The 24,027-nt window shown below is 49.0% G+C and overlaps 1 protein-coding gene across 3 annotated transcripts in view; it reads right to left on the bottom strand.

The window, feature by feature from the left end:
• Positions 1 to 24,027, bottom strand: part of THAP4 (THAP domain containing 4) — an 80,732-nt gene that overhangs the window by 33,575 nt on the left and 23,130 nt on the right. For all 3 annotated transcript variants that reach the window (XM_039487576.1, XM_039487575.1, XM_039487577.1), the window contains 3 exons: positions 12,626 to 12,785; positions 3,119 to 3,228; positions 1,721 to 1,824 (listed from right to left, as the gene is read on the bottom strand). In XM_039487576.1, the coding sequence (XP_039343510.1) occupies positions 1,721 to 1,824; positions 3,119 to 3,228; positions 12,626 to 12,785 (374 nt within the window). The remainder of the gene's footprint in view (positions 1 to 1,720; positions 1,825 to 3,118; positions 3,229 to 12,625; positions 12,786 to 24,027) is intronic.

Below are 24,027 nucleotides of genomic sequence, written 5' to 3'. Positions count from 1 at the left end.
AGGCAGAAAGCTATGTATATTCCTCTCCACATTGAGGGAGAGGGCGAATTTAATGAGCTTATGATGTACAGTTCCCTGTGCAGCGCAAGATGGTATAATTTTGGGTTTACCCTCCAGAGGGGGGTGTGCACTTGAGCAGCTAGACAGTTCCTTAGCTGAAGCCTTCCCATACAGAGCTGATCTCAGCATCTGTATGTAGCTGCAGCTGGGTGTGTCCCTACCTGCATGTGTGCTGGTGGGGGCTTGAGGGCCTGTCATAGCAGTACAGTGTAAAGGTAGCCCAGGCTTGTGGGTCAGGCTCAGTGGTACCCCAGTTCCAGGTGGCACAACCCTGATCTAGGTTCATTAGATGCAAGCTCCCGGGGGGAACCCATCACAACACTGATCTAGGTTTATTAGATGCAAGGTCACTTTGGAAAATGTTGGGTTTTGTTTTTAAATGTAGCTAGCGTTCTATTTATGTTGTTTGTGTGCATGTCTCTGTGGGTCTGATCCAAAGCCCACTGAAGTCTAGAGAGAAGCCTATTGACACACAATGGGCATGATCCGAAGCCCACTGGAAAATTTCATAAATACAGAACCAGGGCTCATTCAGGGACTTCCACAATTCCCAGTTGTCCCACATAAGAGTTGTTTGTTTGTCCAGGTACATAATTAGGCCCAGCCCAGTACCAAAATGTATTAATTGAAAGTAAACTAAAGTTTCACAGCTTTATTTGAGGAGCAATGAAGGGAATAGCCTACCAAGGATTGGAACCCTAAAGCCCAAATGAAAGAGAGCAGAACCTGAAATGAAAAAGTTGTGAATCACAAACAAAGCACTTATACTTCTCTACAGAGTACCAGTGCAGCTCTACTAAACACCCTAAGGAAATCTGGCGCCAATATATCTCATTTGTGGTTGTGGGAGACCAGCAATAAAAAACAACAACAACTAATTCTAGGTCCACTCAGCTCTTACAATTTCAAGGCAGATACACTAACTATCATGCATTTTATGATGTTGGGGTCTCTTAGATAAGAGTTTAAAAACAGATCCTGTCTGCTCTGCATGGAGATCAAAGATTCCAGGGTCATTTTTCTCACTGTAGGGATATGCCCCAGTAGCAGAAGTTCCTCTGCCTTACTGATGTGCTATGTATGCCACCCAAGTGCCAGCCACTGCTACAGAAGAGTTTGTGCTCCACTGGCACTGCCTGTAATAAATAATAAGTAACTTAGCATTTCTATAGCTCTTCCCTCCAAGTATCTCAGCACATGTCACAACTATCAACTGGATTAAACCTTATAGCACCCATCAGGTTAGTTTGTAATAGGTTCTCTCTTATTCCCAAACATACAAGGCCTGATTCTCATTTACCCCAAGGCCCCTTTACACTGCCAGAGCAATAGAAAGGTGTAAAAGGAGCCTTAGTGTAAATGAGAATCAGGCCCATGAAAGTATCCTGGAGAGATGTTTAGGGATAACGTTCCCCTTAAGGATTCCTAAAAGCAATGGGAAAAAATAAATACCCTCTGAAGACTACAGAGGAAATGAGAGATGAAAGAGACTGAAGTATTTCTGTAAACATCCTAAAGTTTGTGTGTGGAGTTTTTTTGTTTGATTAAAAGGATGTTTTTCAATGTATCTCCTTAACTGGCTGTCTCTGGGGCGATGTGATGTTGGGCAGGTATTCATCACAGCTAACTGAATGGTTATGTCAAACCCCAGGACACTCACCTGCTCCACATGGGGCTTCTTGGCAAAGGAGATCCTGGCTATAGAGTGGGAAGCTATAGACAGCTCCTGTCCGTTCACTTCTCCTTCCTCCACCTCCACAAGACCTGGAGCGAGAAGGGATATTATTAACATCATTATAAGCTACAAAAGGCTAACTATACTGCAACCACACATGTAGGTCTGTGTAAGTGTACACAGCTCTCTCTATTGGCATCTACCAGTGCAAACAGCCTAGTTAACAATTTGAAAGACAAATTGGCAAACCTGCCTACATGATATAGTCACCTGCCAGGATATGCCGTGCCATTACTCGTAGTGGAATCAATAACATGAAAGTGCAGTTCAATAGAGAGCTAACAGAGTGCTCAATGGATGACTGTTAGGTAGTTTTAGATGCAATTTGAGAAGCTGACTGGATTTTAATATTCCTTCACTTCTAATAATTTGGGTGACATTCTCACCCCAGCTCTGTCCCCTTTAAGCAGCCTGGGAAGGCCACTGTAAATTAGGACTGTTTAAATTATGCCAGGGGCACCTGAGTAGCCCAGGATAGAGAGGGTGCAAAGGTGGCTAAAAGCCATGGTGGGCTCTGAGTTCTGTGATGCACCCATACGAGGTAGTATTGTTAACCCTGGAGTGTTGTTAGCACAGGTCTTTTTTAAAAGAAATGTGATCTGCCGAAGTCTCTAAGGAGTCACCTGGCAATTAGCCAAATAACATGCTAGCTGTAATAGGAAGAGTTGCATCCTTACAATTTCCTGTTTTGAACTGGGGTGTGCGTCTACCTACACCCACAGTGGGATCTACAGTTTCCAGAAAAACTTGTGTTTCAAGTAGGGAGTAGTGGAGGAGAGAAGGACACCATCAAGGGAATGGAAATGTTACATCTTACATTTAACTTGGCAGGCTGCTTGTCTTCTGCTATCTTCAAGGCTCCAGACCTGTATTTGATTTTCAGTTTTTTTAGTCATCCTTTGTTTATAAAGCTGTGCTTGGAAATTGGAAGGTATTTTGGGGAGCTTCATCCCCATCCAACTTATTGTTCTATTCTAAAAGAGGACACCACCTAACCTCGCATAGGACTGGAGTGTTATCCTAGTTTAGAGTCCTCTGACGCCCTTGGAGAAAGCTAGGGGCCTAGTTCGTCTCCCAAAGCACTACATGAGTCACTGGCAACTTGTCACTCACAACAGGTTTCACAGTGCAAGAGCTCATTCATACCAGAAGTAGAAGTACTGCTTCCTGGTGCCAGATTATCAATTAAAACAGATTATATGAAAACCTCACACAGGTCCAATAATGTAGCATGGATGTAGGAGACTGCTGGCCCGTCTTCCCTCCCACACAGAACCCAAATTTAAAGCAATAGTGCAAACTGGTAGGGTATCGGGCCAGTACCTGTGTTCTGGGCACTGACGAAGGCCACCTTGTTAGTGTCAGGTTTGAGGCGGATGAATCCACATTCTCTGTGCATTGGCTTCCTGGTGTCTGGATGGAAAGCATTAAACCTGTTGGGAAATCAGGACACTAAAAAAAATGGTTACCCACCTTTTAGTAACTGTTGTTCTTCGAGATGTGTTGTTCATGTCCATTCAAAGTAGGTGTGCGCGTGCCGCATGCACGCCAGCCGGAAGATTTTCCCTTAGCAGCGTCCGTAGGGTCGGCCCTGGCGCCCCCTGGAGTGGCGCCACTAAGGCGCCCTATAAAGGGGCCTGCCGACCCTCCACTCCCTCAGTTCCTTCTTGCCAGCACTCCGACAGGGGGGCAGGAGGGTGGGTATTGGAATGGACATGAACACCACATCTCGAAGAACAACAGTTACTAAAAGGTGGGTAACCGTTTTTTCTTCTTCGAGTGGTTGTTCATGTCCATTCAAAGTAGGTGACTCACAAGCCTAACCTTAGGTGGTGGGGTCGGAGGTCACTGCTGACTGGAGTACTGCACGACCGAAGGCTGCATCATCCCTAGCCTGGTGCGTGATGGCGTAGTGTGACAAGAACGTGTGGATGGAGGACCACGTGGCTGCTCTACAAATCTCCTGAGTCGGGATCTGAGCCAGGAACGCTGCAGAGGTGGCCTGTGACCTAGTGGAGTGGGCTGTGACCGGAGGGACAGAGGTCTTAGCTATACAATAGCATTCCCGGATACAGGTCACGATCCATGAAGAGATGCGCTGAGAGGAGACCGGGAGCCCCTTCATCCTATCCGCCACTGCGATGAAGAGCTGAGTCGAGCGTCTAAACGGCTTGGTACGCTCGATGTAAAAAGCCAAGGCCCTGCGGACATCCAGGGAATGTAACCTCCGCTCCTCATTGGAAGAGTGAGGTTTTGGATAAAACACCGGGAGAAAAATATCTTGACCCATGTGGAACTGTGAAACAACCTTGGGTAAGAAAGCCGGGTGAGGTCTAAGTTGGACCTTGTCCTTATAGAAGACAGTATACGGGGGCTCAGATGTTAACGCCCTGAGCTCTGACACCCTCCTGGCCGAGGTGATCGCCACCAGGAAGGCAGTCTTGTACGACAAGTACAACAGGGAGCATGAAGCCAGAGGCTCAAAGGGAGGCCCCAAGAGGGCGGAGAGGACCAGATTCAGGTCCCAAGCAGGGGTTGGCTGACGAACAAGTGGAAAAAGCCTGTCCATACCTTTGAGGAAATGCCCGACCAGCGGGTTCGCAAACACCGAGGTACCCCCCTCTCCCGGATGGAAAGCCGAGATGGCCGCCAAGTGAACACGAATGGAGGAAAGGGAGAGGCCCAGTTGTCTTAGGTGGAGCAAATAGTCTAGGACAATGGGGATTGGGACCCCCAGTGGATTGTGACCTCGCTGACCCGACCATATGGAGAAGCGCTTCCATTTGGCTAGGTAGGTGGCCCTAGTTGACGGTTTCCTACTACTGAGCAGCACTTGTCTGACCTGCTGGGAGCACTGCATCTCCACCGGGTTCAGCCATGGAGCATCCATGCTGTGAGGTGAAGACACTCGAGGTTTGGGTGGTGGAGGGAGCCCTGGTCCTGCATGATCAGGTCCGGGAGCAGGGGCAGCGTCAGGGGTGCCTGAACGGACATGTGCAGGAGTGACGTGTACCAATGCTGGCGCGGCCACGCCGGAGCTATCAGGATTACCCGCGCGTGATCCCTGCGAATCTTCAAAATCACCCTGTGTATCAGGGGGATCGGAGGAAAGGTGTAGAGCAGACCGACTCCCCAAGACTGTAGGAAGGCGTCCGACAGAGACCCCTGACTGTGGCCCAGGAGGGAGCAGAACCGTCGGCACTTCCTGTTTTCCCTCGAGGTGAACAGGTCTAACCGAGGAAAGCTCCAGAGCTGGAAAATTGAGCGCATCACATCCCATCGGAGCGACCACTCGTGACCCCGGAATGAGAGGCTGAGGGTGTCCGCCAAACCATTCTGCTCCCCGGGAAGGTAGAACGCCGTCAGGTGGGTAGCATTGTGGATGCAGAAATCCCACAGTGCGAGGGCTTCCCTGCACAGGGGAGAGGAGTGTGCACGCCCCTGTTTGTTGATATAAAAGACTACCGCCGTGTTGTCCGAGAGGACTGAAACACATCTGCTGGCCAGGTGGGACCGGAAGGTCAAACAAGCCAGGCGAACCGCTCTCAGTTCCCTGACATTGATATGCAACTCGAGGTCCTCCGGCGACCACAAGCCTTGCGTCCTGAGGTGTCCCAGGTGCGCTCCCCAACCCCGATCCGAGGCATCCGTTACCAGGGAGAGGGAGGACTGAGGAGAAGCGAAGGGGACACCCATGCACACTTTCTGCGGGTCGAGCCACCACCGCAGTGAGCTTAGCACCAAGCGGGGAATGGACACCACTGAGTCCAAGGGGTCCCTGGCCGGGCGATAAACTGTCGCTAACCAGGACTGTAGCATGGTCTACCACATAGGTGCACGCCGCCATGTGACCTAACAGCAGGAGGCAAACTCGCGCCGTGGTAATCGGGGCGTGGTGCAATCCGATGATGAGCTCGGAAATCGCACAGAACCTGGATTCCAGCAGGTATGCTCTGGTGTGGGTGGAGTCCAGAACTGCTCCTATGAACTCTATTTGTTGCGTCGGAGACAGGGTGGACTTGGCTTCGTTCAAGAGGAGGCCGAGATCGAGAAAGGTCCGCCTGATGAACAACACCTGGGTCTCCACCTGCTCCTTGGAATGGCCCTTTATGAGCCAGTCGTCCAGTTAGGGGAATACCTGGATGCCCTGCCTGCGCAGGAAGGCCGCCACGACTGCCATGCACTTCGTGAAGACCGTTGGAGCAGCTGACAGGCCGAACGGGAGCACCGTGAACTGCAGATGGGCGTCGGCCACAACAAACCTGAGGTACCGACGGTGTCGGAGAATTATGGCAATGTGGAAATAAGCGTCCTTTAAGTCAAGGGTGGCATACCAATCTCCTGGATCCAGGGAGGGAATAATCGAGGACAGGGAGACCATGTGGAACCTGAGCTTTCGCACAAACTTGTTCAGCCGCCGCAAGTCTAGGATGGGTCTCAGGCCCCCTTTCGCCTTTGGTATTAGGAAATACCAGGAGGAGAAGCCTTTGCCCCTGAGCTCTCGAGGGACTTCCTCCACCGCCCCTGCCTTTGTGAGGGACTTCACTTCTTGAGTTAGAAGTTGCTCGTGAGATGGGTCCCTGAAGAGGGATGGGGAGGGGGGCTAAGGGGGTGGGAGGGAGGAGAACTGGATAGAATATCCCCTCTCTACCGTGCGGAGCACCCAGCTGTCCGACATGATTCGGGACCAGGCACGGTAGAAGGGGGACAGATGTGACCCAAAGATAGGGGTAGAAGGATCCAGAGTCTCAATCGGTAGGGCGCCCTCGACCATACCATCAAATAGGGGGTCTAGGCCCCGATGGCGGTGATTGACCGGATGCCTGGCCGGAGGGGTGGCGTTGTTGGCGCCTCCTGCCATTTCTGCCCCACCTGCGCCCCAGCTCCTGGCGAGTCTGTGGCTGGTATGGGCGTGGGGCCGTCTGCGGCCTAAACTGTCTGTGCGGGGTCACAGGGGTATGCAAGCCCAGCGAGCAAAGTGTGGCCCTCGAGTCCTTTAGGCTATGCAGACGTTTGTCTGTCTTTTCTTAAAATAACATCTGCCCCTCGAAGGGGAGGTCTGCTGGACCTCATAGGGCAGGCCCGAGACCTGGAGCCAGGCTCCCCGCCGCATGACCAGGCCCGTGGCCAGGGTGCGCGAGGCTGAGTCCGCCGCATCTAAGGCGGCCTGGAGAGAGGCTCGGGAGATCAGCTTTCCCTCCTCCACTAGGGCTGAAAACTCTGACCTCGAGTCCTGGGGAAGGAGCTCCATAAACTTCGACATGGCTGAACACGTGCTATGACCATATTGGCTTACAATTGCCTGTTGGTTGGCAATGCGGAGTTGTAGGCCCACCGTGGAGTGCACCTTTCTACCAAAGAGCTCGAGTCTTTTAGCGTCCCTGCTCTTTGGTGTTGACCCCTGAAACCCTTGACGCTCCCGCTGGTTGGCCGCATCCATTACCAGGGAGTCCGGGGGTGGATGGGTGTACAGGTGTTCGTGCCCTTTAGAGGGGACGAAATAGCGCTGCTCCATTCTCTTGGCAGTAGGGGCCAGTGAGGCTGGCGTTTGCCATAAGGTGCGGGATATATCCGCTATAGTCTTTATCAGCGGGAGAGCCACCCTGGATGGTCCTGAGGGAGCCAGGATGTCTACTACAGGGTCCACATCCACCTCGATTTCCTCAGCTTGGAAACTCTGAGCTGCTCACCGGAGCAATTGTTGGAGGATTCAAGTGTCCTCTAGGGCCGGTGCCGCAGCCGTGCCCGAGACCGCTTCGTCCGGGGAGGAAGACGAGAAAATTACATGGATCGGTCCTTCCTCCGGTGCCTGCAGCCCTTCGGGGTCCTGCAGCACACGGTACTGTGGTTGTGGTGCCGGTTCCGATTCTAAATGCGGCACCGCGACCGGTACACCGGGGTCGCCAGTGAGTGTATCGGGCGGTGCTTGTGGAGCTCGAACTGAAGCCGCTGCCGGTGCCGCTACCCAGCTAGAGGGTGCTGAACTTGGAAATGGCATACCCCTGCTCGGCGACGGTGCCGGTGGAGGAGGCGGCTGTGCTGGGGCCACCAACACCGAGGAGACCGAGGCCGACCTTGATGAAGACCAAACGCCTGGCCTACCGACTGATGGTAGGCCCAGGGAGTCCAAAACGGCCACTGCGAGGGCGGCTGCCATTGTTGCTGCCACTGTGGGTAACGCTGGTGGCTCGCCCCCGAAACCGATCTCCTGCTCCGCAACCGGCTGGAGCGGTAGGAGTCTGCCTCTGAGTCTGAGGTCTCTGAGTACGAGGACCTGGGGGGAACAGCACCCGGTGCCATTGGAGAGCGGTGCGGAGGCGGTGGGGAGCCTCTTATCTGGTCCAGTGCCGCCTTAGCGGCGCGGTGCGGGGAGGGAGGCGACAGCATGGCCGGCTTGCCCCTTGATTGTACTGCGGGATGGACCATAGTAGGCAACTCCCTACGGTGCGGGGAGGCCGGCGCCGGGAGTCCCATCAAACCTGAGGCCGCCTCCAACGCCTCCGGCGTAGAAGGGAGGCTCAAGTCTCCGCTGAGGTCCAGGGATCTAGGCCGGTCCGGACTCGACCGCCCTCTCTGCGGTGCGGGAGTCGACGGAGCTGCCGAGGGCTGTAGCCCAGCCTGTCCGCTTGCACCCACAGACGGCGTCGGCCTTGGATCCTGGCGGGGTGACCGTTCCCTCACTGGCTCTCTCTTCTTGGCGGGCGATGGCGAGCGGTGCCGCACTGAGGCCGACTTCCTATGACCCGACTCCGTCCGGTGCTGGGTTTTTGACGACTTGGGCTGGGCCCTAAGTCCTGATGCCGGTGCCGGGGCGCTCCGCACTGAGGAAGACGTGCTGGGCACCGCCTCGGACGGTTCTGGGTCCGAGGGTGGCCACAGGGCAGCCTCCATCAGGAGGACTCTAAGTCTTTGAGTTCTGTCCTTGAGAGTTCTCGGACGGAAGCCTCTACAGATAGAGCACCGGTCCTTTTGGTGGCTCTCTCCGAGGCACCTCAAACAAGCAGAGTGCGGGTCACTCTTGGGCATGAATTTCCCGTAGTCCTTGCAGAGTTTAAACCCGGGGGACCCAGGCATGCCCCAGCGGGTGATGAAAACTTGGGGGGGACCCCCCAACTACGAAGAACTATATACAATGATCTAAGTAAACTAACTATAATGCAACTGTATACACGGACTATACATAAGGATAGGACAGTGCAAACTTGCTATGCGCAAGAGAAGTTCCAGCTAGCCATCACCGGCGGTAAGAAGGAACGGAGGGGGTGGAGGGTCGGCAGGCCCCTTTATAGGGCACCTTAGTGGCGCCACTCCAGGGGGCGCCAGGGCCAATCCTACGGACGCTGCTAGGGGAAAATCTTCTGGCTGGCGTGCACGCGGCGCGCGCACACCTACTTTGAATGGACATGAGCCACCACTCGAAGAACAACTACCAGATTTCTGCTATGGAAGAGTAGCAAAATGCAAGCTGGTCAGCCCAGTCTCATCACTGAGAGAATGATACTTTATTCAATGGTATGGTCACCAGCAGTACCTACATTATGAATAGAAGAATACAAAAAACATCTCCACACTATGGATGTGTGGTTGGCACAGCAGTAAAGCAGCATTTCAGCAGTGCAAGTTCTAAACCTGTATAAGATATATCATGTTATGCCTAGCTAACATTTACAGAGATACTTTGCTTTTCATGCTCTTGCTTGGAATTTTCCACAGCTCATCTGTCTCAATAAAAGGACTCACTGAGAGGGATCCTTGGGAATTCTGCCCTTTCATTGATTGGGGGCCACCATTTACCCTATATACTCCTCCTTACTCAATTAAATATCTGCTCTTATACCATCTATCTTCCAGTTTGGAAGGCTGGCTACAAGAGCCATTAAGTCATTTCTCTTCCCCTCAAAGCACAAATACTCCAACTTGGAGACATATGTAGTCTCCATCAGCCCCCACAATTATGTTTTCTGATCAGTCCTACTCTGGGTCTTGTGTGTAACAATAAATTCCATTAGTGCAGCTGGGTCTGCCTGCACTTTTGATTACTAATTAAATACTGTCAGACTAGCAGAGCATACTTTTTCTACTTCTTTCCTATTTCCCATGTCACTAGATGGCATTTCCAACCTCTCATTTGTTGTGATGAAGTGGGACTGTTCTTAATGTTACCTCTGAATACTGTGTGGGTGCCTCAGTTTCCCCTATGCCTTTCTTAAGTCTCCAGTGTGCATAAATGGCCGACACTCTGTATCCTGGCAACAAATGGCTGGGGCCCTTCCGCCCTTCAAGGGGATAGCTAAAGGTGAACAAAGAGATCAGGTGGCCTCCTGGCCCAGGAAAGAGACAAAGGCCAGAAAGGAGGGGCTGGAGGGGGTTTCAGTTTGGAGCTGGCTGGGGATGGGAAGCAAGCGCAGATGGGGTTGTCTGGCTCGCTGGGCCCCAAAATGGACCCGGCTGAGAGGTCCCGTTCTCTGTACCTACAAGCTCTGTTTTAGACCGCATTCTTGTCATCTAATAAACCTCTGTTTTACTGGCTGGCTAAGAGTCACTTCTGACTGTGACATGGGGGTGCGTGCAGGGCCCTGTGGCTTCCCCAGGACCCTGCCTGGGCGGGCTCGCTGTGGGAAGTGCACAGAGGGGCATATGCTGAATGCTCCAAGGCCAGACCCAGGAAGGTGAAGCCGTGTGAGCTTCTTGCCCTGAAGACAGTCTGCTCCAAGGGAGAGGAGGCTCCCCAAAGTCCTGACTGGCTTTGTGGGGAGCAGTTCCAGAGCATCACCCGAGGACTCAGTGACATTTGTATAAATGAAATGGGGGTGGTGGGGCTTCCTCTGAGCTAATTCTTGCTAATTCTGCTCCAGGAATTCCCTACTGTGTCCGTCATCTACAGACACATCTCAGTAGTACTTCTCCCCAACTCTGACATGCACACTTACCACAAACCTATGGAATGCTCAGACTGTACTAGGTCATAGAAATCTGACCCCCTCTCAAAACTAAACCATAGCCAGGGCCTGCAAAGTGCTCCATTTCATTAGCTGAAGTCCAAACATTAACAGCATAAGCACAAAACGTACCCATGAACACTCAGCAGAGTTACACACTAGGGACTGTCACAACAGTTACTAATGACAAAAAACAGTCAAAGCAAAATATTCAAAGAAAACATTTTACATGTGTAATAAAGTATAAGTAAGCATGCAAGATTGCTTCATGACAGACATATAGCCTTGGGTGCCCAAGAAACAGACTATCAGCATATCTTACACATGATCTAAGTACTCCTAATGTAATGAGAAATAAGGAATTGTGTGCAGAGCTGGGCACACAAACAAGGAAAGTTTTGTGTGTTTGCAGCTGCACTCTGTTCAATAATCTCCTTTGTTTATGAACATGTTACTTCTCCTGTTTGGCCTTATCTAGACACAAAAGTTGTACTGCTTTAACTATACCGGTATAGTTAAAAAGGTACAAGTCTCCTAGTGGAATGCAGTTATACTGGTATGAATGTGCTTCTACCAGTATAGCTTATTCCTGGATGGGAACGGCAATAAAGCTATACATGTAAGGGGCATAACTGCTTGTATAACTGCATCCACACTAGGGGTTATACCAGTAAAATCATATCAGCTAAAAAAAAAAAAAATCACCCCCAACCAACATATTTATAGCAGTACAAAAACTATATGTTGTCTAGGGGTGTGTGCCATCTTTTGCACTATGTTAAGAGCTTGTAATTATTCCTTTCTCCTGCAGTCAGAGCAATAACCTTTGTAATCCACACCCAAAACTGAGTAGCAGGCAAAAAGCTTATTTTTACCAACATGAATACTGAAATGTTAGCTAAAAGATCTATCTTCCTCCAAATCTCTTTTTTCCTTGCACACAATTTCTTAAACCTACATGTCCAAAATGACTAAATAATTAGCTCTTTACCCTATATGCCCTACTAAACACTTCATTTAATCACTCTACTTTTTTTCATTATCTACAATATAGACAGATTGCCAGGATTTAAATGGACAGATCTAGCAGCCTCTTCATAGCTGCTTGTGTGAGGACACATGGACTGTTTGTTTAAATTTACAGCAGAAAGGGTCTGGGTCTAGGCACAAGCTCTACAGTGAAGCAGAGCGAGTAGCTCTAAGGATAATCTTATTAAAGTGCCTAGCTCAGCATTAAGAATATTGTCTGTCTCGTGCCCTAGGACAGTGTAAATTTGTGGCTATATATGTACTCGTACATGTGTGCGTGCGCACACACACACGTTTAAGTGTCTAGAAAGTTAAAAACCTACTGATATTCAAAATATAATGATTCTCTGGACCACTCTGAAATAAATCTCTCTCATGGAACCACTCTCTTGCCCAACCTCCCAAGTCCTCCGCTGCTTGGCTCTCAAAACTTTGCACTTTGTGGACCACATGGATGTGCTCTATTAACTGCTTGTGGTCCTTTGGCAACAGGTCACTAGCATGTGCACACTTAAAATTATCGTCATGCTCCCCAGCTTGCCCACTTATTTCTGCATTCCCATTGAGGTGTGCAGTGATTTGTACACGTTTAAGTGAACAGAAATGCTGTTCTTGATTAAACATTAATCTGCAGTTGACAGATTTAGGTGTGTAACCCAGGCACATGTTTTAATGGAGCTGTTACTGCACAGCACCTCTAAAAATCAGGCCACCCAGTCAGATCCCATCATATCCTCTCATCTGATGGGTGAATATTTTTACTATACCACTTTTTTTTTTTATGTGCAGCCAGTAAACCTGTTGGGGTTTATGCACATTCCATCCAAAGGTATTGCCATGACAAACTAAGTTTTAAACTTACGAAAAGTTCAGCATGGGCTGCCCCACATGAGAGATGCGCACCTCTTCCAGGTACTGAAAGGGCTTCATTGTAGGGAAGTCACCATCTCCTGGTGGGTCTGACAGCCAGGTGCCCAGCATCCAGGACAGAGGCTCAATCACAGGGTTTAGCTGGGGGGTCTCTGTTGAGAAGGAGGAAAGAATCAGGAACTTTTGACTCAGAGATCTGCTTAAGAGTTCTCTGTCAACTGTGCAGAGTGGGGGGAGAGTTTGTTATAGAAAAGCATCTCACAGATGTTAGGATACATCATCACTGCTTCTTGCTAGATCAGCGGCACCTTTAAAGTATGAACGGAGCTGGGAACAAAGGACAACAGTTGTGGAGAACAAGTCTGACTTACAATCCGCCTCTTGGTCTTGCAGTTAATACAGCATGTGACTGCATGCAGAGCTCATCAACCTCAGGCTTGATAAAGAACAGGTGTATGTTCAAGGGAAAACTGTGAAACTTCAGGGCTTAAAGTTAGGCACTAAAAACATATTTAAGATACCTTCATTACATGGCCTAATTTTCAGAAGCGCTGAGTATCTGCACCTCTTCCTGGAGAGATGTGACTGTTCAGCATCTCAGAAAACAATCTGCCCAACATCAGGTGCACAACTTCAGTCATCTAACTTCCAGAAGGTTGGCATAAGTCTCTAGTGAAGGTCAGAAAGTAGGATGCAGAGCCATTAAGGACAGTTCTGGTGGTTAGTCTAAATGCAGTGTCACAAGAGACGACAGTCTGTGGCAGCCTTTCCAGCCACAGAATCTGATGCCACAATGTAGCTATGAACTATACATGGAAGAGGATGGGGACTTAATAGAGGAGAATGAAGGTGGTTAAAGGATCTCCTGGATATAGCATAGCTATATTCTGCAAGAGTACTTGAAAGAGTGGTACCCTCACACCCATGCCAAGTTAAGTTCCAGCACTGATACAAAACATGGGGCTGCAAACCAGTCTATTTACAATACCTACCAAGGTTATAATTCCATTTAAAAGAGCATAAAGATGGCAAACATGAAACATAGATGACTAGATTTCCAATATATCCCTGTTCAACAATATTTCACCTAGGCATCCAAGGGAAACCACAGACCCACAGCAGGATATCTTGTAGAAGAATTCATCAGGAAACTGATTGACAGACCCACCTCACAAACATTTTCAGTGCTCCAAGCCAAACCAAAAAATACAATATGGATGTCTGGATGAAGAATGACAAAGATATAATCAGTACCAGCTTGTGGATGTGCAAGAGGCCAATCAAAACTTGGGCACAAACTATTGGAAGGGGCTAATGAGGCCATAATTTGCCTCCCCTCTGCTGGAAACTCACAGTGAGTTGTTTCCCCACTGCTAGACAGGAATAACAGTTAGTCCAGAAGTTGTTTTGCTTATGCTTAAGACCGGGGCTAGGTAAAAGCCAATTAAGACACTTTTATGGCATACAGGTTAAAGTAGAAATGGACTAGAAAGCTGCTCTGTGATGGGAATAGTTCTATTCCATTACTACATTTATATGGAACCTTTGTCTCATGAAACAAAGATGCCTTCTTTAATGAGTCATTGCGAGAGGAACAGCTTTGGTAAACAACAGTTATGCACTTTTTATTCTGTAATGTGATTTTAATAGGGTGTGCACTGTAAAAAAAACAAAAAACAAAACAGAACAACCTCTCTCCCCCTGAGAAATTAATTGACATGCACCATTTCATTTCATGCAAAGCATTTTGTACTGATGATGCGAGTAAAAAGAGGGATACATCACAGCTATTACATCAGGGAAGACCAAAACAAACATAACTGGATATGCCCACTACGCAGTCTAGAGTGGTGACATTAAGCATTGTGAAGCCAGAGATCCAAATTCAGGAGTCACTATAGGATGTTCCCCTCCCACACACTAGCTAAAAGAGCCCCCACACGCAACCCAATGTGAGAAGAGTTTATACACCTACTGCCATCATCACCTGGCAACAAGCAGGAATATAACACAGGTTTGGCTAGGCTGGAAGGTAGAGACTAAATTATGAAGAAAATCAATGACCTAAAAGGGTAATGTCATAGGTGAAAACTTGCTAGGCCACTGTGAAATTCACTGTGCCTCAATCCCAAACTGTTTGTTAAAAATACTGGGAAAGGGAGGAGAAAGAGCCCATGTTTAGAGGAGCAGACTGAAAGGTATGGGAATGATGCATTTGAGAGTACTGAGAGAATTGGGAGGGAATGCATCCAAGGGTGGGAATGCATCCAAGGGATGGGAATACATCTGAGGGTGCTGAGGGAATTGGCTGATGTGATTGCAGAACCATTGGCCATTATCTTTGAAAACTCATGGCGATCGGGGGAGGTCCCGGATGACTGGAAAAAGGCAAATATAGTACCCATCTTTAAAAAAGGGAAGAAGGAGAATCCGGGGAACTACAGACCAGTCAGCCTCACCTCAGTCCCTGGAAAAAATCATGCAGCATGTCCTCAAGGAAACCATTTTGAAGCACTTGGAGGAGAGGAAGGTGATCAGGAACAGTCAACATGGATTCACCAAGGGCAAGTCATGCCTGACCTACCTGATTACTTTCTATGCTGAGATAACTGGCTCTGTGAATATGGGGAAAGCAGTGGACATGATATATCTTTAGCAAATCTTTTGATATGGTCTCCCACAGTTTTCTTGCCAGCAAGTGAAAAAAGTATGGATTGGATGAATGGGCTATAAAGTGGATAGAAAGCTGGCTAGATTGTCGGGCTCAATGGGTAGTGGATCAATGGCTCAATGTCTAGTTGGCAGCCGGTATCAAGCGGACTACCCCAGGGGTCAGTCCTGGAGCCGGTTTTGTTCAACATCTCTATTAATGATGATGGGATGGATTGCACCCTCAGGAAGATTGCAGATGACACTAAGCTGGGGGGAAAGGTAGATACGCTGGAGGGTAGGGATTGGGTCCGGAGTGACCTAGACAAACTGGAGGACTGGGCCAAAAAAAACTGATGAGATTCAACAAGGACAAGGACAAGTGCAGAGTCCTGCACTTAGGATGGAAGAATCCCATGCACTGATTGGCTAAGCAGCAGTTCTGCACAAAAGGACCTGGATATTACAGTGAGAAGCTGGATATGAGTCAGCAGTGTGCCCTTGTTGCCAAGAAGGCTAACAGCATATTGGGCTGCATTAGTAGGAGCATTGCCAGCAGATTGAAGAAAAATAATGATTATTCCCCTCTATTCGGCAATGGTGAGGCCACATCTGTAGTACTGTGTCCAGGTTTGGGCTCCCAACTACAGGAAGGATGTGGACAAATTGGAGAGTGTCCAGCAGAGGGCAATGAAAATGATCAGGGGGCTGGGACACATGACTTACGAGGAGAGGCTGAGGGAACTGGGCTTGTGTAGTCTGTAGAAGAGAAGAGTGAGGGGGGATTTGATAGCATCCTTCAATTACCTGAAGGGGGATTCCAAAGAGGATGGAGCTAGGCTGTTCTCAGTGGTGGCAGATGACAGAACAAGGAGCAATGGTCTCAAGTTGCAGTGGGGGAGGTCTAGGTTGGATATTAGGAAACACTATTTCACTAGGAGGGTGGTGAAGCACTGGAATGGGTTACCTAGGGAGGTGGTGGAATCTCCATTCTTAGAGGTTTTTAAGGCCCATCTTGACAAAGCCCTGGCTGGGATGATTTAGTTGGTGTTGGTCCTGCTTTGACCAGGGGGTTGGACTAGATGAGCTCCTGAGGTCTCTTCCAACCCTAATCTTCAATGATTCTAATGAGAATTTTTCCCATCAACAGAGGATTTTCATTTCTGTCACTTGTGGGGTCTCTCTTCTTGTGGGGTCTCAGCTTCTGTACCAAAAGACTGGAGGATAGCTAATGTGATGCCAATTTTTAAAAAGGGCTCCAGAGGTGATGCCGACAATTACAGGCCGGTAAGCCTGACTTCAGTACCGGGCAAACTGTTTGAAACTATGGTAAAGAGCAAAATTGTCAGACACACAGATGAACATAATTTGTTGGGGAATAGTCAAGGTGGTTTTTCTAAAGGGAAATCATGCTTCACCAATCTACTAAAATTCTTTGAGGGGGTCAACAAGCTTGTGGACAAGCGGGATCCAGTGGATATAGTGTATTTAGATTTCCAGGAAGCCTTTGACAAAGGCTCTTAAGCAAAGTAAGCAGTCAAGGGATAAGAGGGAAGGTTCTCTCATGGATTGGTAACTGGTTCAAAGACAGGAAACAAGGAGTAAGAATAAATGGTCAGTTTTCAGAATGGGAGCCGTAAATACTGGTGTCCCCCAGAGGTCTGTACTGGGACCAGTCCTATTCAACATATTCATAAATGATCTGGAAAAAAGGGGTAAACAGTGACATGGCAAAATTTGCAGATGATACAACACTCTCAAGATAGTTAAGTCCCAGGCAGACTGTTAAGAGCTACAAAAGGATCTCTCAGAACTGGGTGATTGGGAAACAAAATGGCAGATGAAATTCAGTGTTGATAAATGCAAAGTAATGCACATTGGAAAACGTAATCCCAACTATACACATAAAATGATGGAGTCTAAATTAGCTGATCTTGAGGTCACTGTGGATAATTCTCTGAAAACATCCACTCAATGTGCAGCGGCAGTCAAAAAAGCGAACAGAATGTTGGGAATCATTAAGAAAGGGATAGATAAGACGATAGAAAATATCATACTGCCTCTATATAAATCCATGGTACGCCCACATCTTGAATACTGTGTGCAGATGTGGTCATTCCATCTCAAAAAAGGTTCAGAAAAGGACATATGAGGAGAGATTAACAAGACTGAGACTTTGCAGCTTGGAAAAAAGCCAACTAAGGAGGGATATGATAGAAGTCTATAAAATCGTGACTGGTGTGGAGAAAGTAAATAAGGAAGTGTTATTTACTTCTCATAACACAAGAACTAGGGGTCACCAAATGAAATTAATAGGCAGCAGGTTTAAAACAAACAAAAGGAAGTATTTTTTCACACAACGCACAGTCAACCTGTGGAACTCCTTGCCTGTGGATATCGTGAAGGCCAAGACTATAACAGGATTAAAAAAAAGAACTAGATAAATTCATGGAGGATAGGTCCAGCAATGGCTATTATCCAGGATGGGCAAGAATGGTGTCCCTAGCCTCTGTTTGCCAGAAGCTGGGAATGGGCGACAGGGGATGGATCACTGGATTACCTGTTCCCTCTGGGTCACCTTGCACTGGCCACTGTTGGAAGACAGGATAGTGGGCTAGATGGACCTTTGGTCTGACCCAGTATGGCCGTTTTTATGTTCTCTCGCCTCAAGTTTAGCGAGTGTTAAAACAGTTTTAAAACAAATGTAATGCCCCTAATTACATTTCATTCTCCTGAAACACACTGAGATAGAACAACAAGATATTCACATCAGATCCCACAGTGAGCTTGACTGGATTACTATAGAACTATAGCAATAGTTTGCAAAGATTGTCATATCAGTTTGCACTCTTCACAGCTGACAGTACTATTGATAAGGGGTTCTCAAACAGGGAAACATTAAATGTTTATATTTCACATTTTTAGATACGGACTTTTTACTTATACAGGGAATAATATCTGCAGGCTCTCCACATTATTTGACATGTTGTAAATAAACATACACACAATCAAATTTTTTTTAGCTATGGTGATGGGTGCTAAGATCAAAGCCCTCCATGGCAGGACAGCTTTCTAAGGCCTGGTCTACACTAGGAGGTTATGTCGAATTTAGCAGCGTTAAATCAAATTAACCCTGCACCCGTCCACACAACGAAGCTATTTAGTTCGACATACAGGTCTCTTTAGTTCGATTTCTGTACTCCTCCCCGACGAGGGGAGTAGCGCTAAATTCGACATGGCCATGTCGAATTAGGGTAGGTGTGGATGGAATTTGACGCTAATAGCTCCGGGAGCTATCCCACAGTGCACCACTCTGTTGACGCTCTGGACAGCAGTCCGAGCTCGGATGCTCTGACCAGCCACACAGGAAAAGCCCCGGGGAAATTTGAATTCCTTTTCCTGTCTGGCCAGTTTGAATTTCATTTCCTGGTTGGACATCGTGGCGAGCTCAGCAGCACTGGCAACGATGCAGAGCTCTCCAGCAGAGGTGTCCATGCAATCTCAGAATAGAAAGAGGGCCCCAGCATGGATTGACCGGGAAGTCTTGGATCTGATTGCTGTGTGGGGCGATGAGTCTGTGCTTTTGGAGCTGCGCTCCAAAAAACGGAATGCGAAGATCTACGAGAAGATCTCCAAAGCCATGTCAGAGAGAGGATACAGCCGGGATACAACGCAGTGCCACGTGAAAATCAAGGACCTGAGACAAGGCTACCAGAAGATCAAAGCAGCAAACGGACGCTTCGGATCCCAGCCCCAGACATGCCGCTTCTACGAGGCACTGCATTCCATTCTAGGTGCGGCCGCCACCACTACCCCACCACTGACCGTGGACTCTGAGGATGGGATAGTGTCGACGGCCAGTTCCTCGGAGATGTTCATGGACGGGGAAGATGAGGAAGGAGATGACGAGGACGAGGCAGTCGAAAGTGCTTACAACGCTGATTCCCCCGACAGCCAGGATCTCTTCATCACCCTCACGGAGATCCCCTACCAACCCTCCCCAGCCGTTATTCTGGACCCTGAATCAGGGGAAGGATCAGTCGGTAAGTGCTTTAAACATGAAAACATTTATTTTTAACAAAACAGGAATATTAACTATCTGAAAAGATGGTCAATATGAATGGGGATAGAACAGAAATCCTCTTCGGAGATCTCCACGAAGGTCTCCTGGAGGTAATCGAAAAGCCTCCGCACGAGGTTCCTGGGGAAAGTGGCCTGATTGTGTCCTCCGTGGTAGCACACTTTTCTGCGCCAGGCTATCATCAGGTACTCGGGTATCATTGCCTCGACGAGCATGGCGGCATAAGGCCCTGGTTTATGCTGGCTTTCACGCAGCATGCGGTCTTTCTCTGTCTCACTGATCCTCCGCAGGGTGATGTCGCTCATGGTGGCCTGCTTTGAATTAGGGGAATGTTAGTATTGGGACTGCTTGCCTGTTCCTTTACATAGCTATAACCGGCGGTTTACAGCCACGTGGTGGAGGCGGGACAGGGGCAGCATACAGGGATCTTTCCTGGGGACAGCCGCGAGGGGGTGGGACAGGCTAGGAGCATTGCTTTGACCGTGAAAGGAGGGCACTGCTATAAATTAAGTGTTAAGCAGCCAAAAGTCTACGGCTTATCATGTCTGCCCGCTCCACGAATTCTGCTGTCCTGTCCCGCTTATCTGATCTCCAGTGCAAGACCCCAGGCACTGAATGCGAAGGTCGAAAATTCGAACTAGTCCTGAGTGTGCATGAGATTGGTGCTGTGCATGGTCTTGTTCACAGAGACAGACTAGACTATGTTCATTGTTCACAAAAATGTATCTTTGTAAGGAATTCACTCCCTTTTTCCCATCACACAGCTGCGACTGTCTCCCGACCTACCCCGGCATCCCCCTCACAGAGGCTGGCGCAGATTAGGCGGCGAAAGAAAAGGACACGGGACGAGATGTTCTCAGAACTTATGGGCTGCTCCCGAGCCGAGGCGGCTCAGCAGACACAGTGGAGGGAGAACGTGTCGCAGTACCAGCGCTCACACAGCGAACGGGAGGACAGGTGGCACCAGGAAGACCAACAGGCGACTCAAACGCTGCTTGGACTAATGAGGGAGCAAACGGACACGCTCCGGCGCCTTGTGGATGTACTGCAGGACCGCAGGCAGGAGGACAGAGCCCCACTGCAGTCTCTCTCTAACCGCCCTCCCCCGCCACAAAGTCCCATACCCCCCTCACCCAAAGTAACGAGAAGGAGGGGCGGGAGGGGCCGTGAAAACTGTCACTCCACCCCTGCAGAGTGCGCAATTACAAAAAGGCTCTCCTTCCCAAAATTTTGATTAGCCCTTTCCTTCCCGCCTCACCCAAGCCCCCGTCCCAGTTTCATCCCCTAACTGTCTAGTTGATAATAAAAAATACTTTTCTGTTAATTACTGGTTCCATCCTGTTCTTTTAGAGGAGACTGTGTTTGAAGAGGGGGAAGGGGGTTGGTAATTGGACAGGACAGTCACCTTTACCAGGGTACAGACACGGGGGCAGGTTCAGCAGCAGGTCACACACACAGTGCAGTCACTAGGCACCCTGGTCAGTCTGGGAGGTGGTTTTCATGTTCTGTGGTGGGGGGGCTATGTAACTTTGTGGCGGGGGAGGGCGGTTAGAGATCTTATGCAGCGGTCCTTATCCTGGATCACAGAGCCATGCAGCAGGGGATCTGTAACCGTCTTCCCCTGCCACAAAGTCACATAGCCCCCACACACAGACTCCCGAAAAGGAGGGGTGGCAGGCTCCGTTGAAACAACCAGTCCGCCACTGCGGACCGCTCTAGGAGCAGGAGCCTGTCATTCCTGGAGTTTAGAAGCGGTCTTTACATCACTCCACACCCTACCCACCACAGTCTGCGTCCCAGTTTCAACCCTGTACCGCGAAATCAGTAATAAAGAAAACGGTGTTCATTAAAGTTCCATGTATTTTATTTTTAAGCGTGCGTTGGAAGGGGGGGGGAACAGGGTGAACGGGGTATGTAACTGCAGAGGATAGTCAACATTAGCTGGGTAAAGAAACGGGGGCAGGTTCAGCTTCTCTGTAAACAAACTTAATAATCACAGGTTACCCTGCTCCCTGAGGAACCTAGCTTTCAAAGCCTCCCGGATGCACAGCGCTTCCCGCTGGGCTCTTCTAATCGCATGGCTGTCTGGCTGGGCGTAATCAGCAGCCAGGCTATTTGCCTCAACCTCCCACCCCGCCATAAAGGTCTCCCCCTTGCTCTCACAGAGATTGTGGAGCACACAGCAAGCTGCAATAACAATGGGGATATTGGTTTCGCTGAGATCTGAGCGAGTCAGTAAGCTTCTCCATCTCCCCTTGAGATGTCTAAAAGCACACTCCACCACCATTCTGCACTTGCTCAGCCGGTAGTTGAAGAGTTCTTTGTCACTGTCCAGGGCGCCTGTATAGGGCTTCATGAGCCAGGGCATTAGCAGGTAGGCTGGGTCCCCGAGGATCACTATAGGCATCTCCACATCCCCAACAGTTATTTTGTGGTCCGGGAAGAAACTACCTTCCTGCAGGCGTCTAAACAGACCAGAGTTCCTGAAAACACGCGCGTCATGAACCTTGCCCGGCCATCTGACGTTGATGTTGGTAAAACATCCCCTATGGTCCACCAGTGCTTGCAGCACCATTGAAAAGTAGCGCTTTCGGTTAATATACTGGCTGGCCTGGTGGTCCAGTCCCAGGATAGGGATGTGAGTTCCATCTATAGCCCCATCGCAGTTTGGGAATCCCATCACGGCGAAGCCATCTATGATGACCTGAACGTTTCCCAGGGTCACTACCTTTGAGAGCAGTAGCTCAACGATTGCGTTGGCTACTTGCATCACAGCAACCCCCACGGTAGATTTGCCCACGCCAAAGTGGTTCGCTGCTGACCGGTAGCTGTCTGGCGTTGCAAGTTTCCAGAGGGCTATGGCCACTCGCTTCTGCACAGTCAGGGCTGCTCGCATGCGGGTGTCCTTGTGCTTCAGGGCAGGGGACAGCAACTCACACAGTTCAAGGAAAGTTCCCTTACGCATCCTAAAGTTTCGCAGCCACTGTTATTCATCCCAGACCTGCAGCACTATGCGGTCCCACCAGTCCGTGCTTGTTTCCCGGGCCCAGAATCGCCGTTCCACAGCATGAACATGACCCATTGCCACCATGATGTCCACAGCGCGGGGTCCCTTGCTTTGTGAGAGGTCTGTGCCACTCTGAGACTTCATGTCCTCACCGCTCTGCCGTAGCCTCCTCGCCCGATTTCTCAGCATCTGACTGTGAAAAAGGTGGACGATAAGGTGCGAGGAGTTCACAACGGCCATAACTGCAGCGATGATCACAGCGGGCTCCATGCTCGCAGTGCTGTGGCGTCCGCACTGTCACTCACCAGAAAAGTGCGTGAACTGATTGCCCGCCAGCGGGAGTGACGGTTGAATGACGACAGTTACCCAAAACCACCCTCGAAACATTTTTTCCCCCAGCAGACATTGGGGGCTCTACCCAGAATTCCAATGGGCAGCGGGGACTGCGGGAACTGTGAGATAGCTGCCCACAGTGCACCGCTTCCAATGTCGACGCTTGCCCCGTTAGTGTGGACTCACAAAGTCGAATTACTGTCCTTAGTGTGGATACACACGTTCCACTTTGTAAGGTCGGTTCCACAAGTTCGATTTAAGTAGAATCGAACTACTCTGGTAGTGTAGACATACCCTAAGAAAGATCTTTTCTTTCCACCTTCTCTCTGAGTGCACAAATTAGTGAGTCAAAAGAGTGCTGATATCCTGCCAAAAAGATATTTGCCTCCTGCTTGCTGAAAGTGTATACTGCGCTCCGATCCCTCCTCCCTGTTGAGTGCTCTCTTTGCACTTTGTAACAGGAAAAGACCCAGGTTTAAGTGAACAGGGAAGCTTTGGGAACCATTGCCTCTGCAGCATAAGCTTTTGCTCCCCACTAGTGGAGCAAGTGATATTGCAGCAATTCAAAGTCCTCTCTTCTGTGAAAAAGATCAAAGCAGGCAGTGAATTTCAGTTTTTGACTGTGTGAAAAGAGATACCTATTTTCTGAAACCGAAGAACATTAACCTGGAATACACTTCAGCTTCACTACTATGCAGAGGGGTTTGCAACAGAATAAGTTTAAACTTTCTCTGACTCCCCTCCCCAGCATTTCTAGATCAAGAGGCAGACTGTACCTGATGGATGGAAGAAATGGCTTCAGGGAGGAGTCAGGCACAAGGTGCAAGGAGTAATTTTATTGTTCCTAATTACTATTTCTTTAAACATTTACATGCCTGGGGAGAGTACATAGATTTTCTGGGCAAGCGTCATCAACTTCTGCAGAATATATTTATTTTTTCAATTGGGTTTCTAGCCCTTAAGTTTGTGAAAATAACTTTCCAGATGTAAACCAAGAAAAAATTTATGCAGTCACGTCTTCCTAAGTCTGCAGAAAGACAGCTTTAATTGTTGTTGCTGTACCTTGGGAAAGCACCAAATTGCAGAGTAATAACTGCTACAATTCAGAACCTTGTGGACAGCAGTGAAACTGACAAGAATCATTCATGCATTGTGCTGCTTGGGAAAACTAGAAGTGGCTGCAAAGGCAGACAGAGGAGTCACTAATGGGGCCTGAAGACTCCAAAACAGAGGCTATAGCAGGGAAAGAGCAGTGGAGACCCATCCTCCTCTCAAAAGCTAGAGGCCGAGGAAAGACAGAGCAGCAGATGAACAAAAACAACAC

Source organism: Mauremys reevesii, linkage group 9 (assembly GCF_016161935.1).
Source record: "Mauremys reevesii isolate NIE-2019 linkage group 9, ASM1616193v1, whole genome shotgun sequence".
Lineage (NCBI taxonomy): Eukaryota > Metazoa > Chordata > Testudines > Geoemydidae > Mauremys > Mauremys reevesii.
The sequence above is the reverse complement of the archived record's forward strand: the minus strand, read 5'-3'. Positions and strand labels throughout refer to the sequence as shown.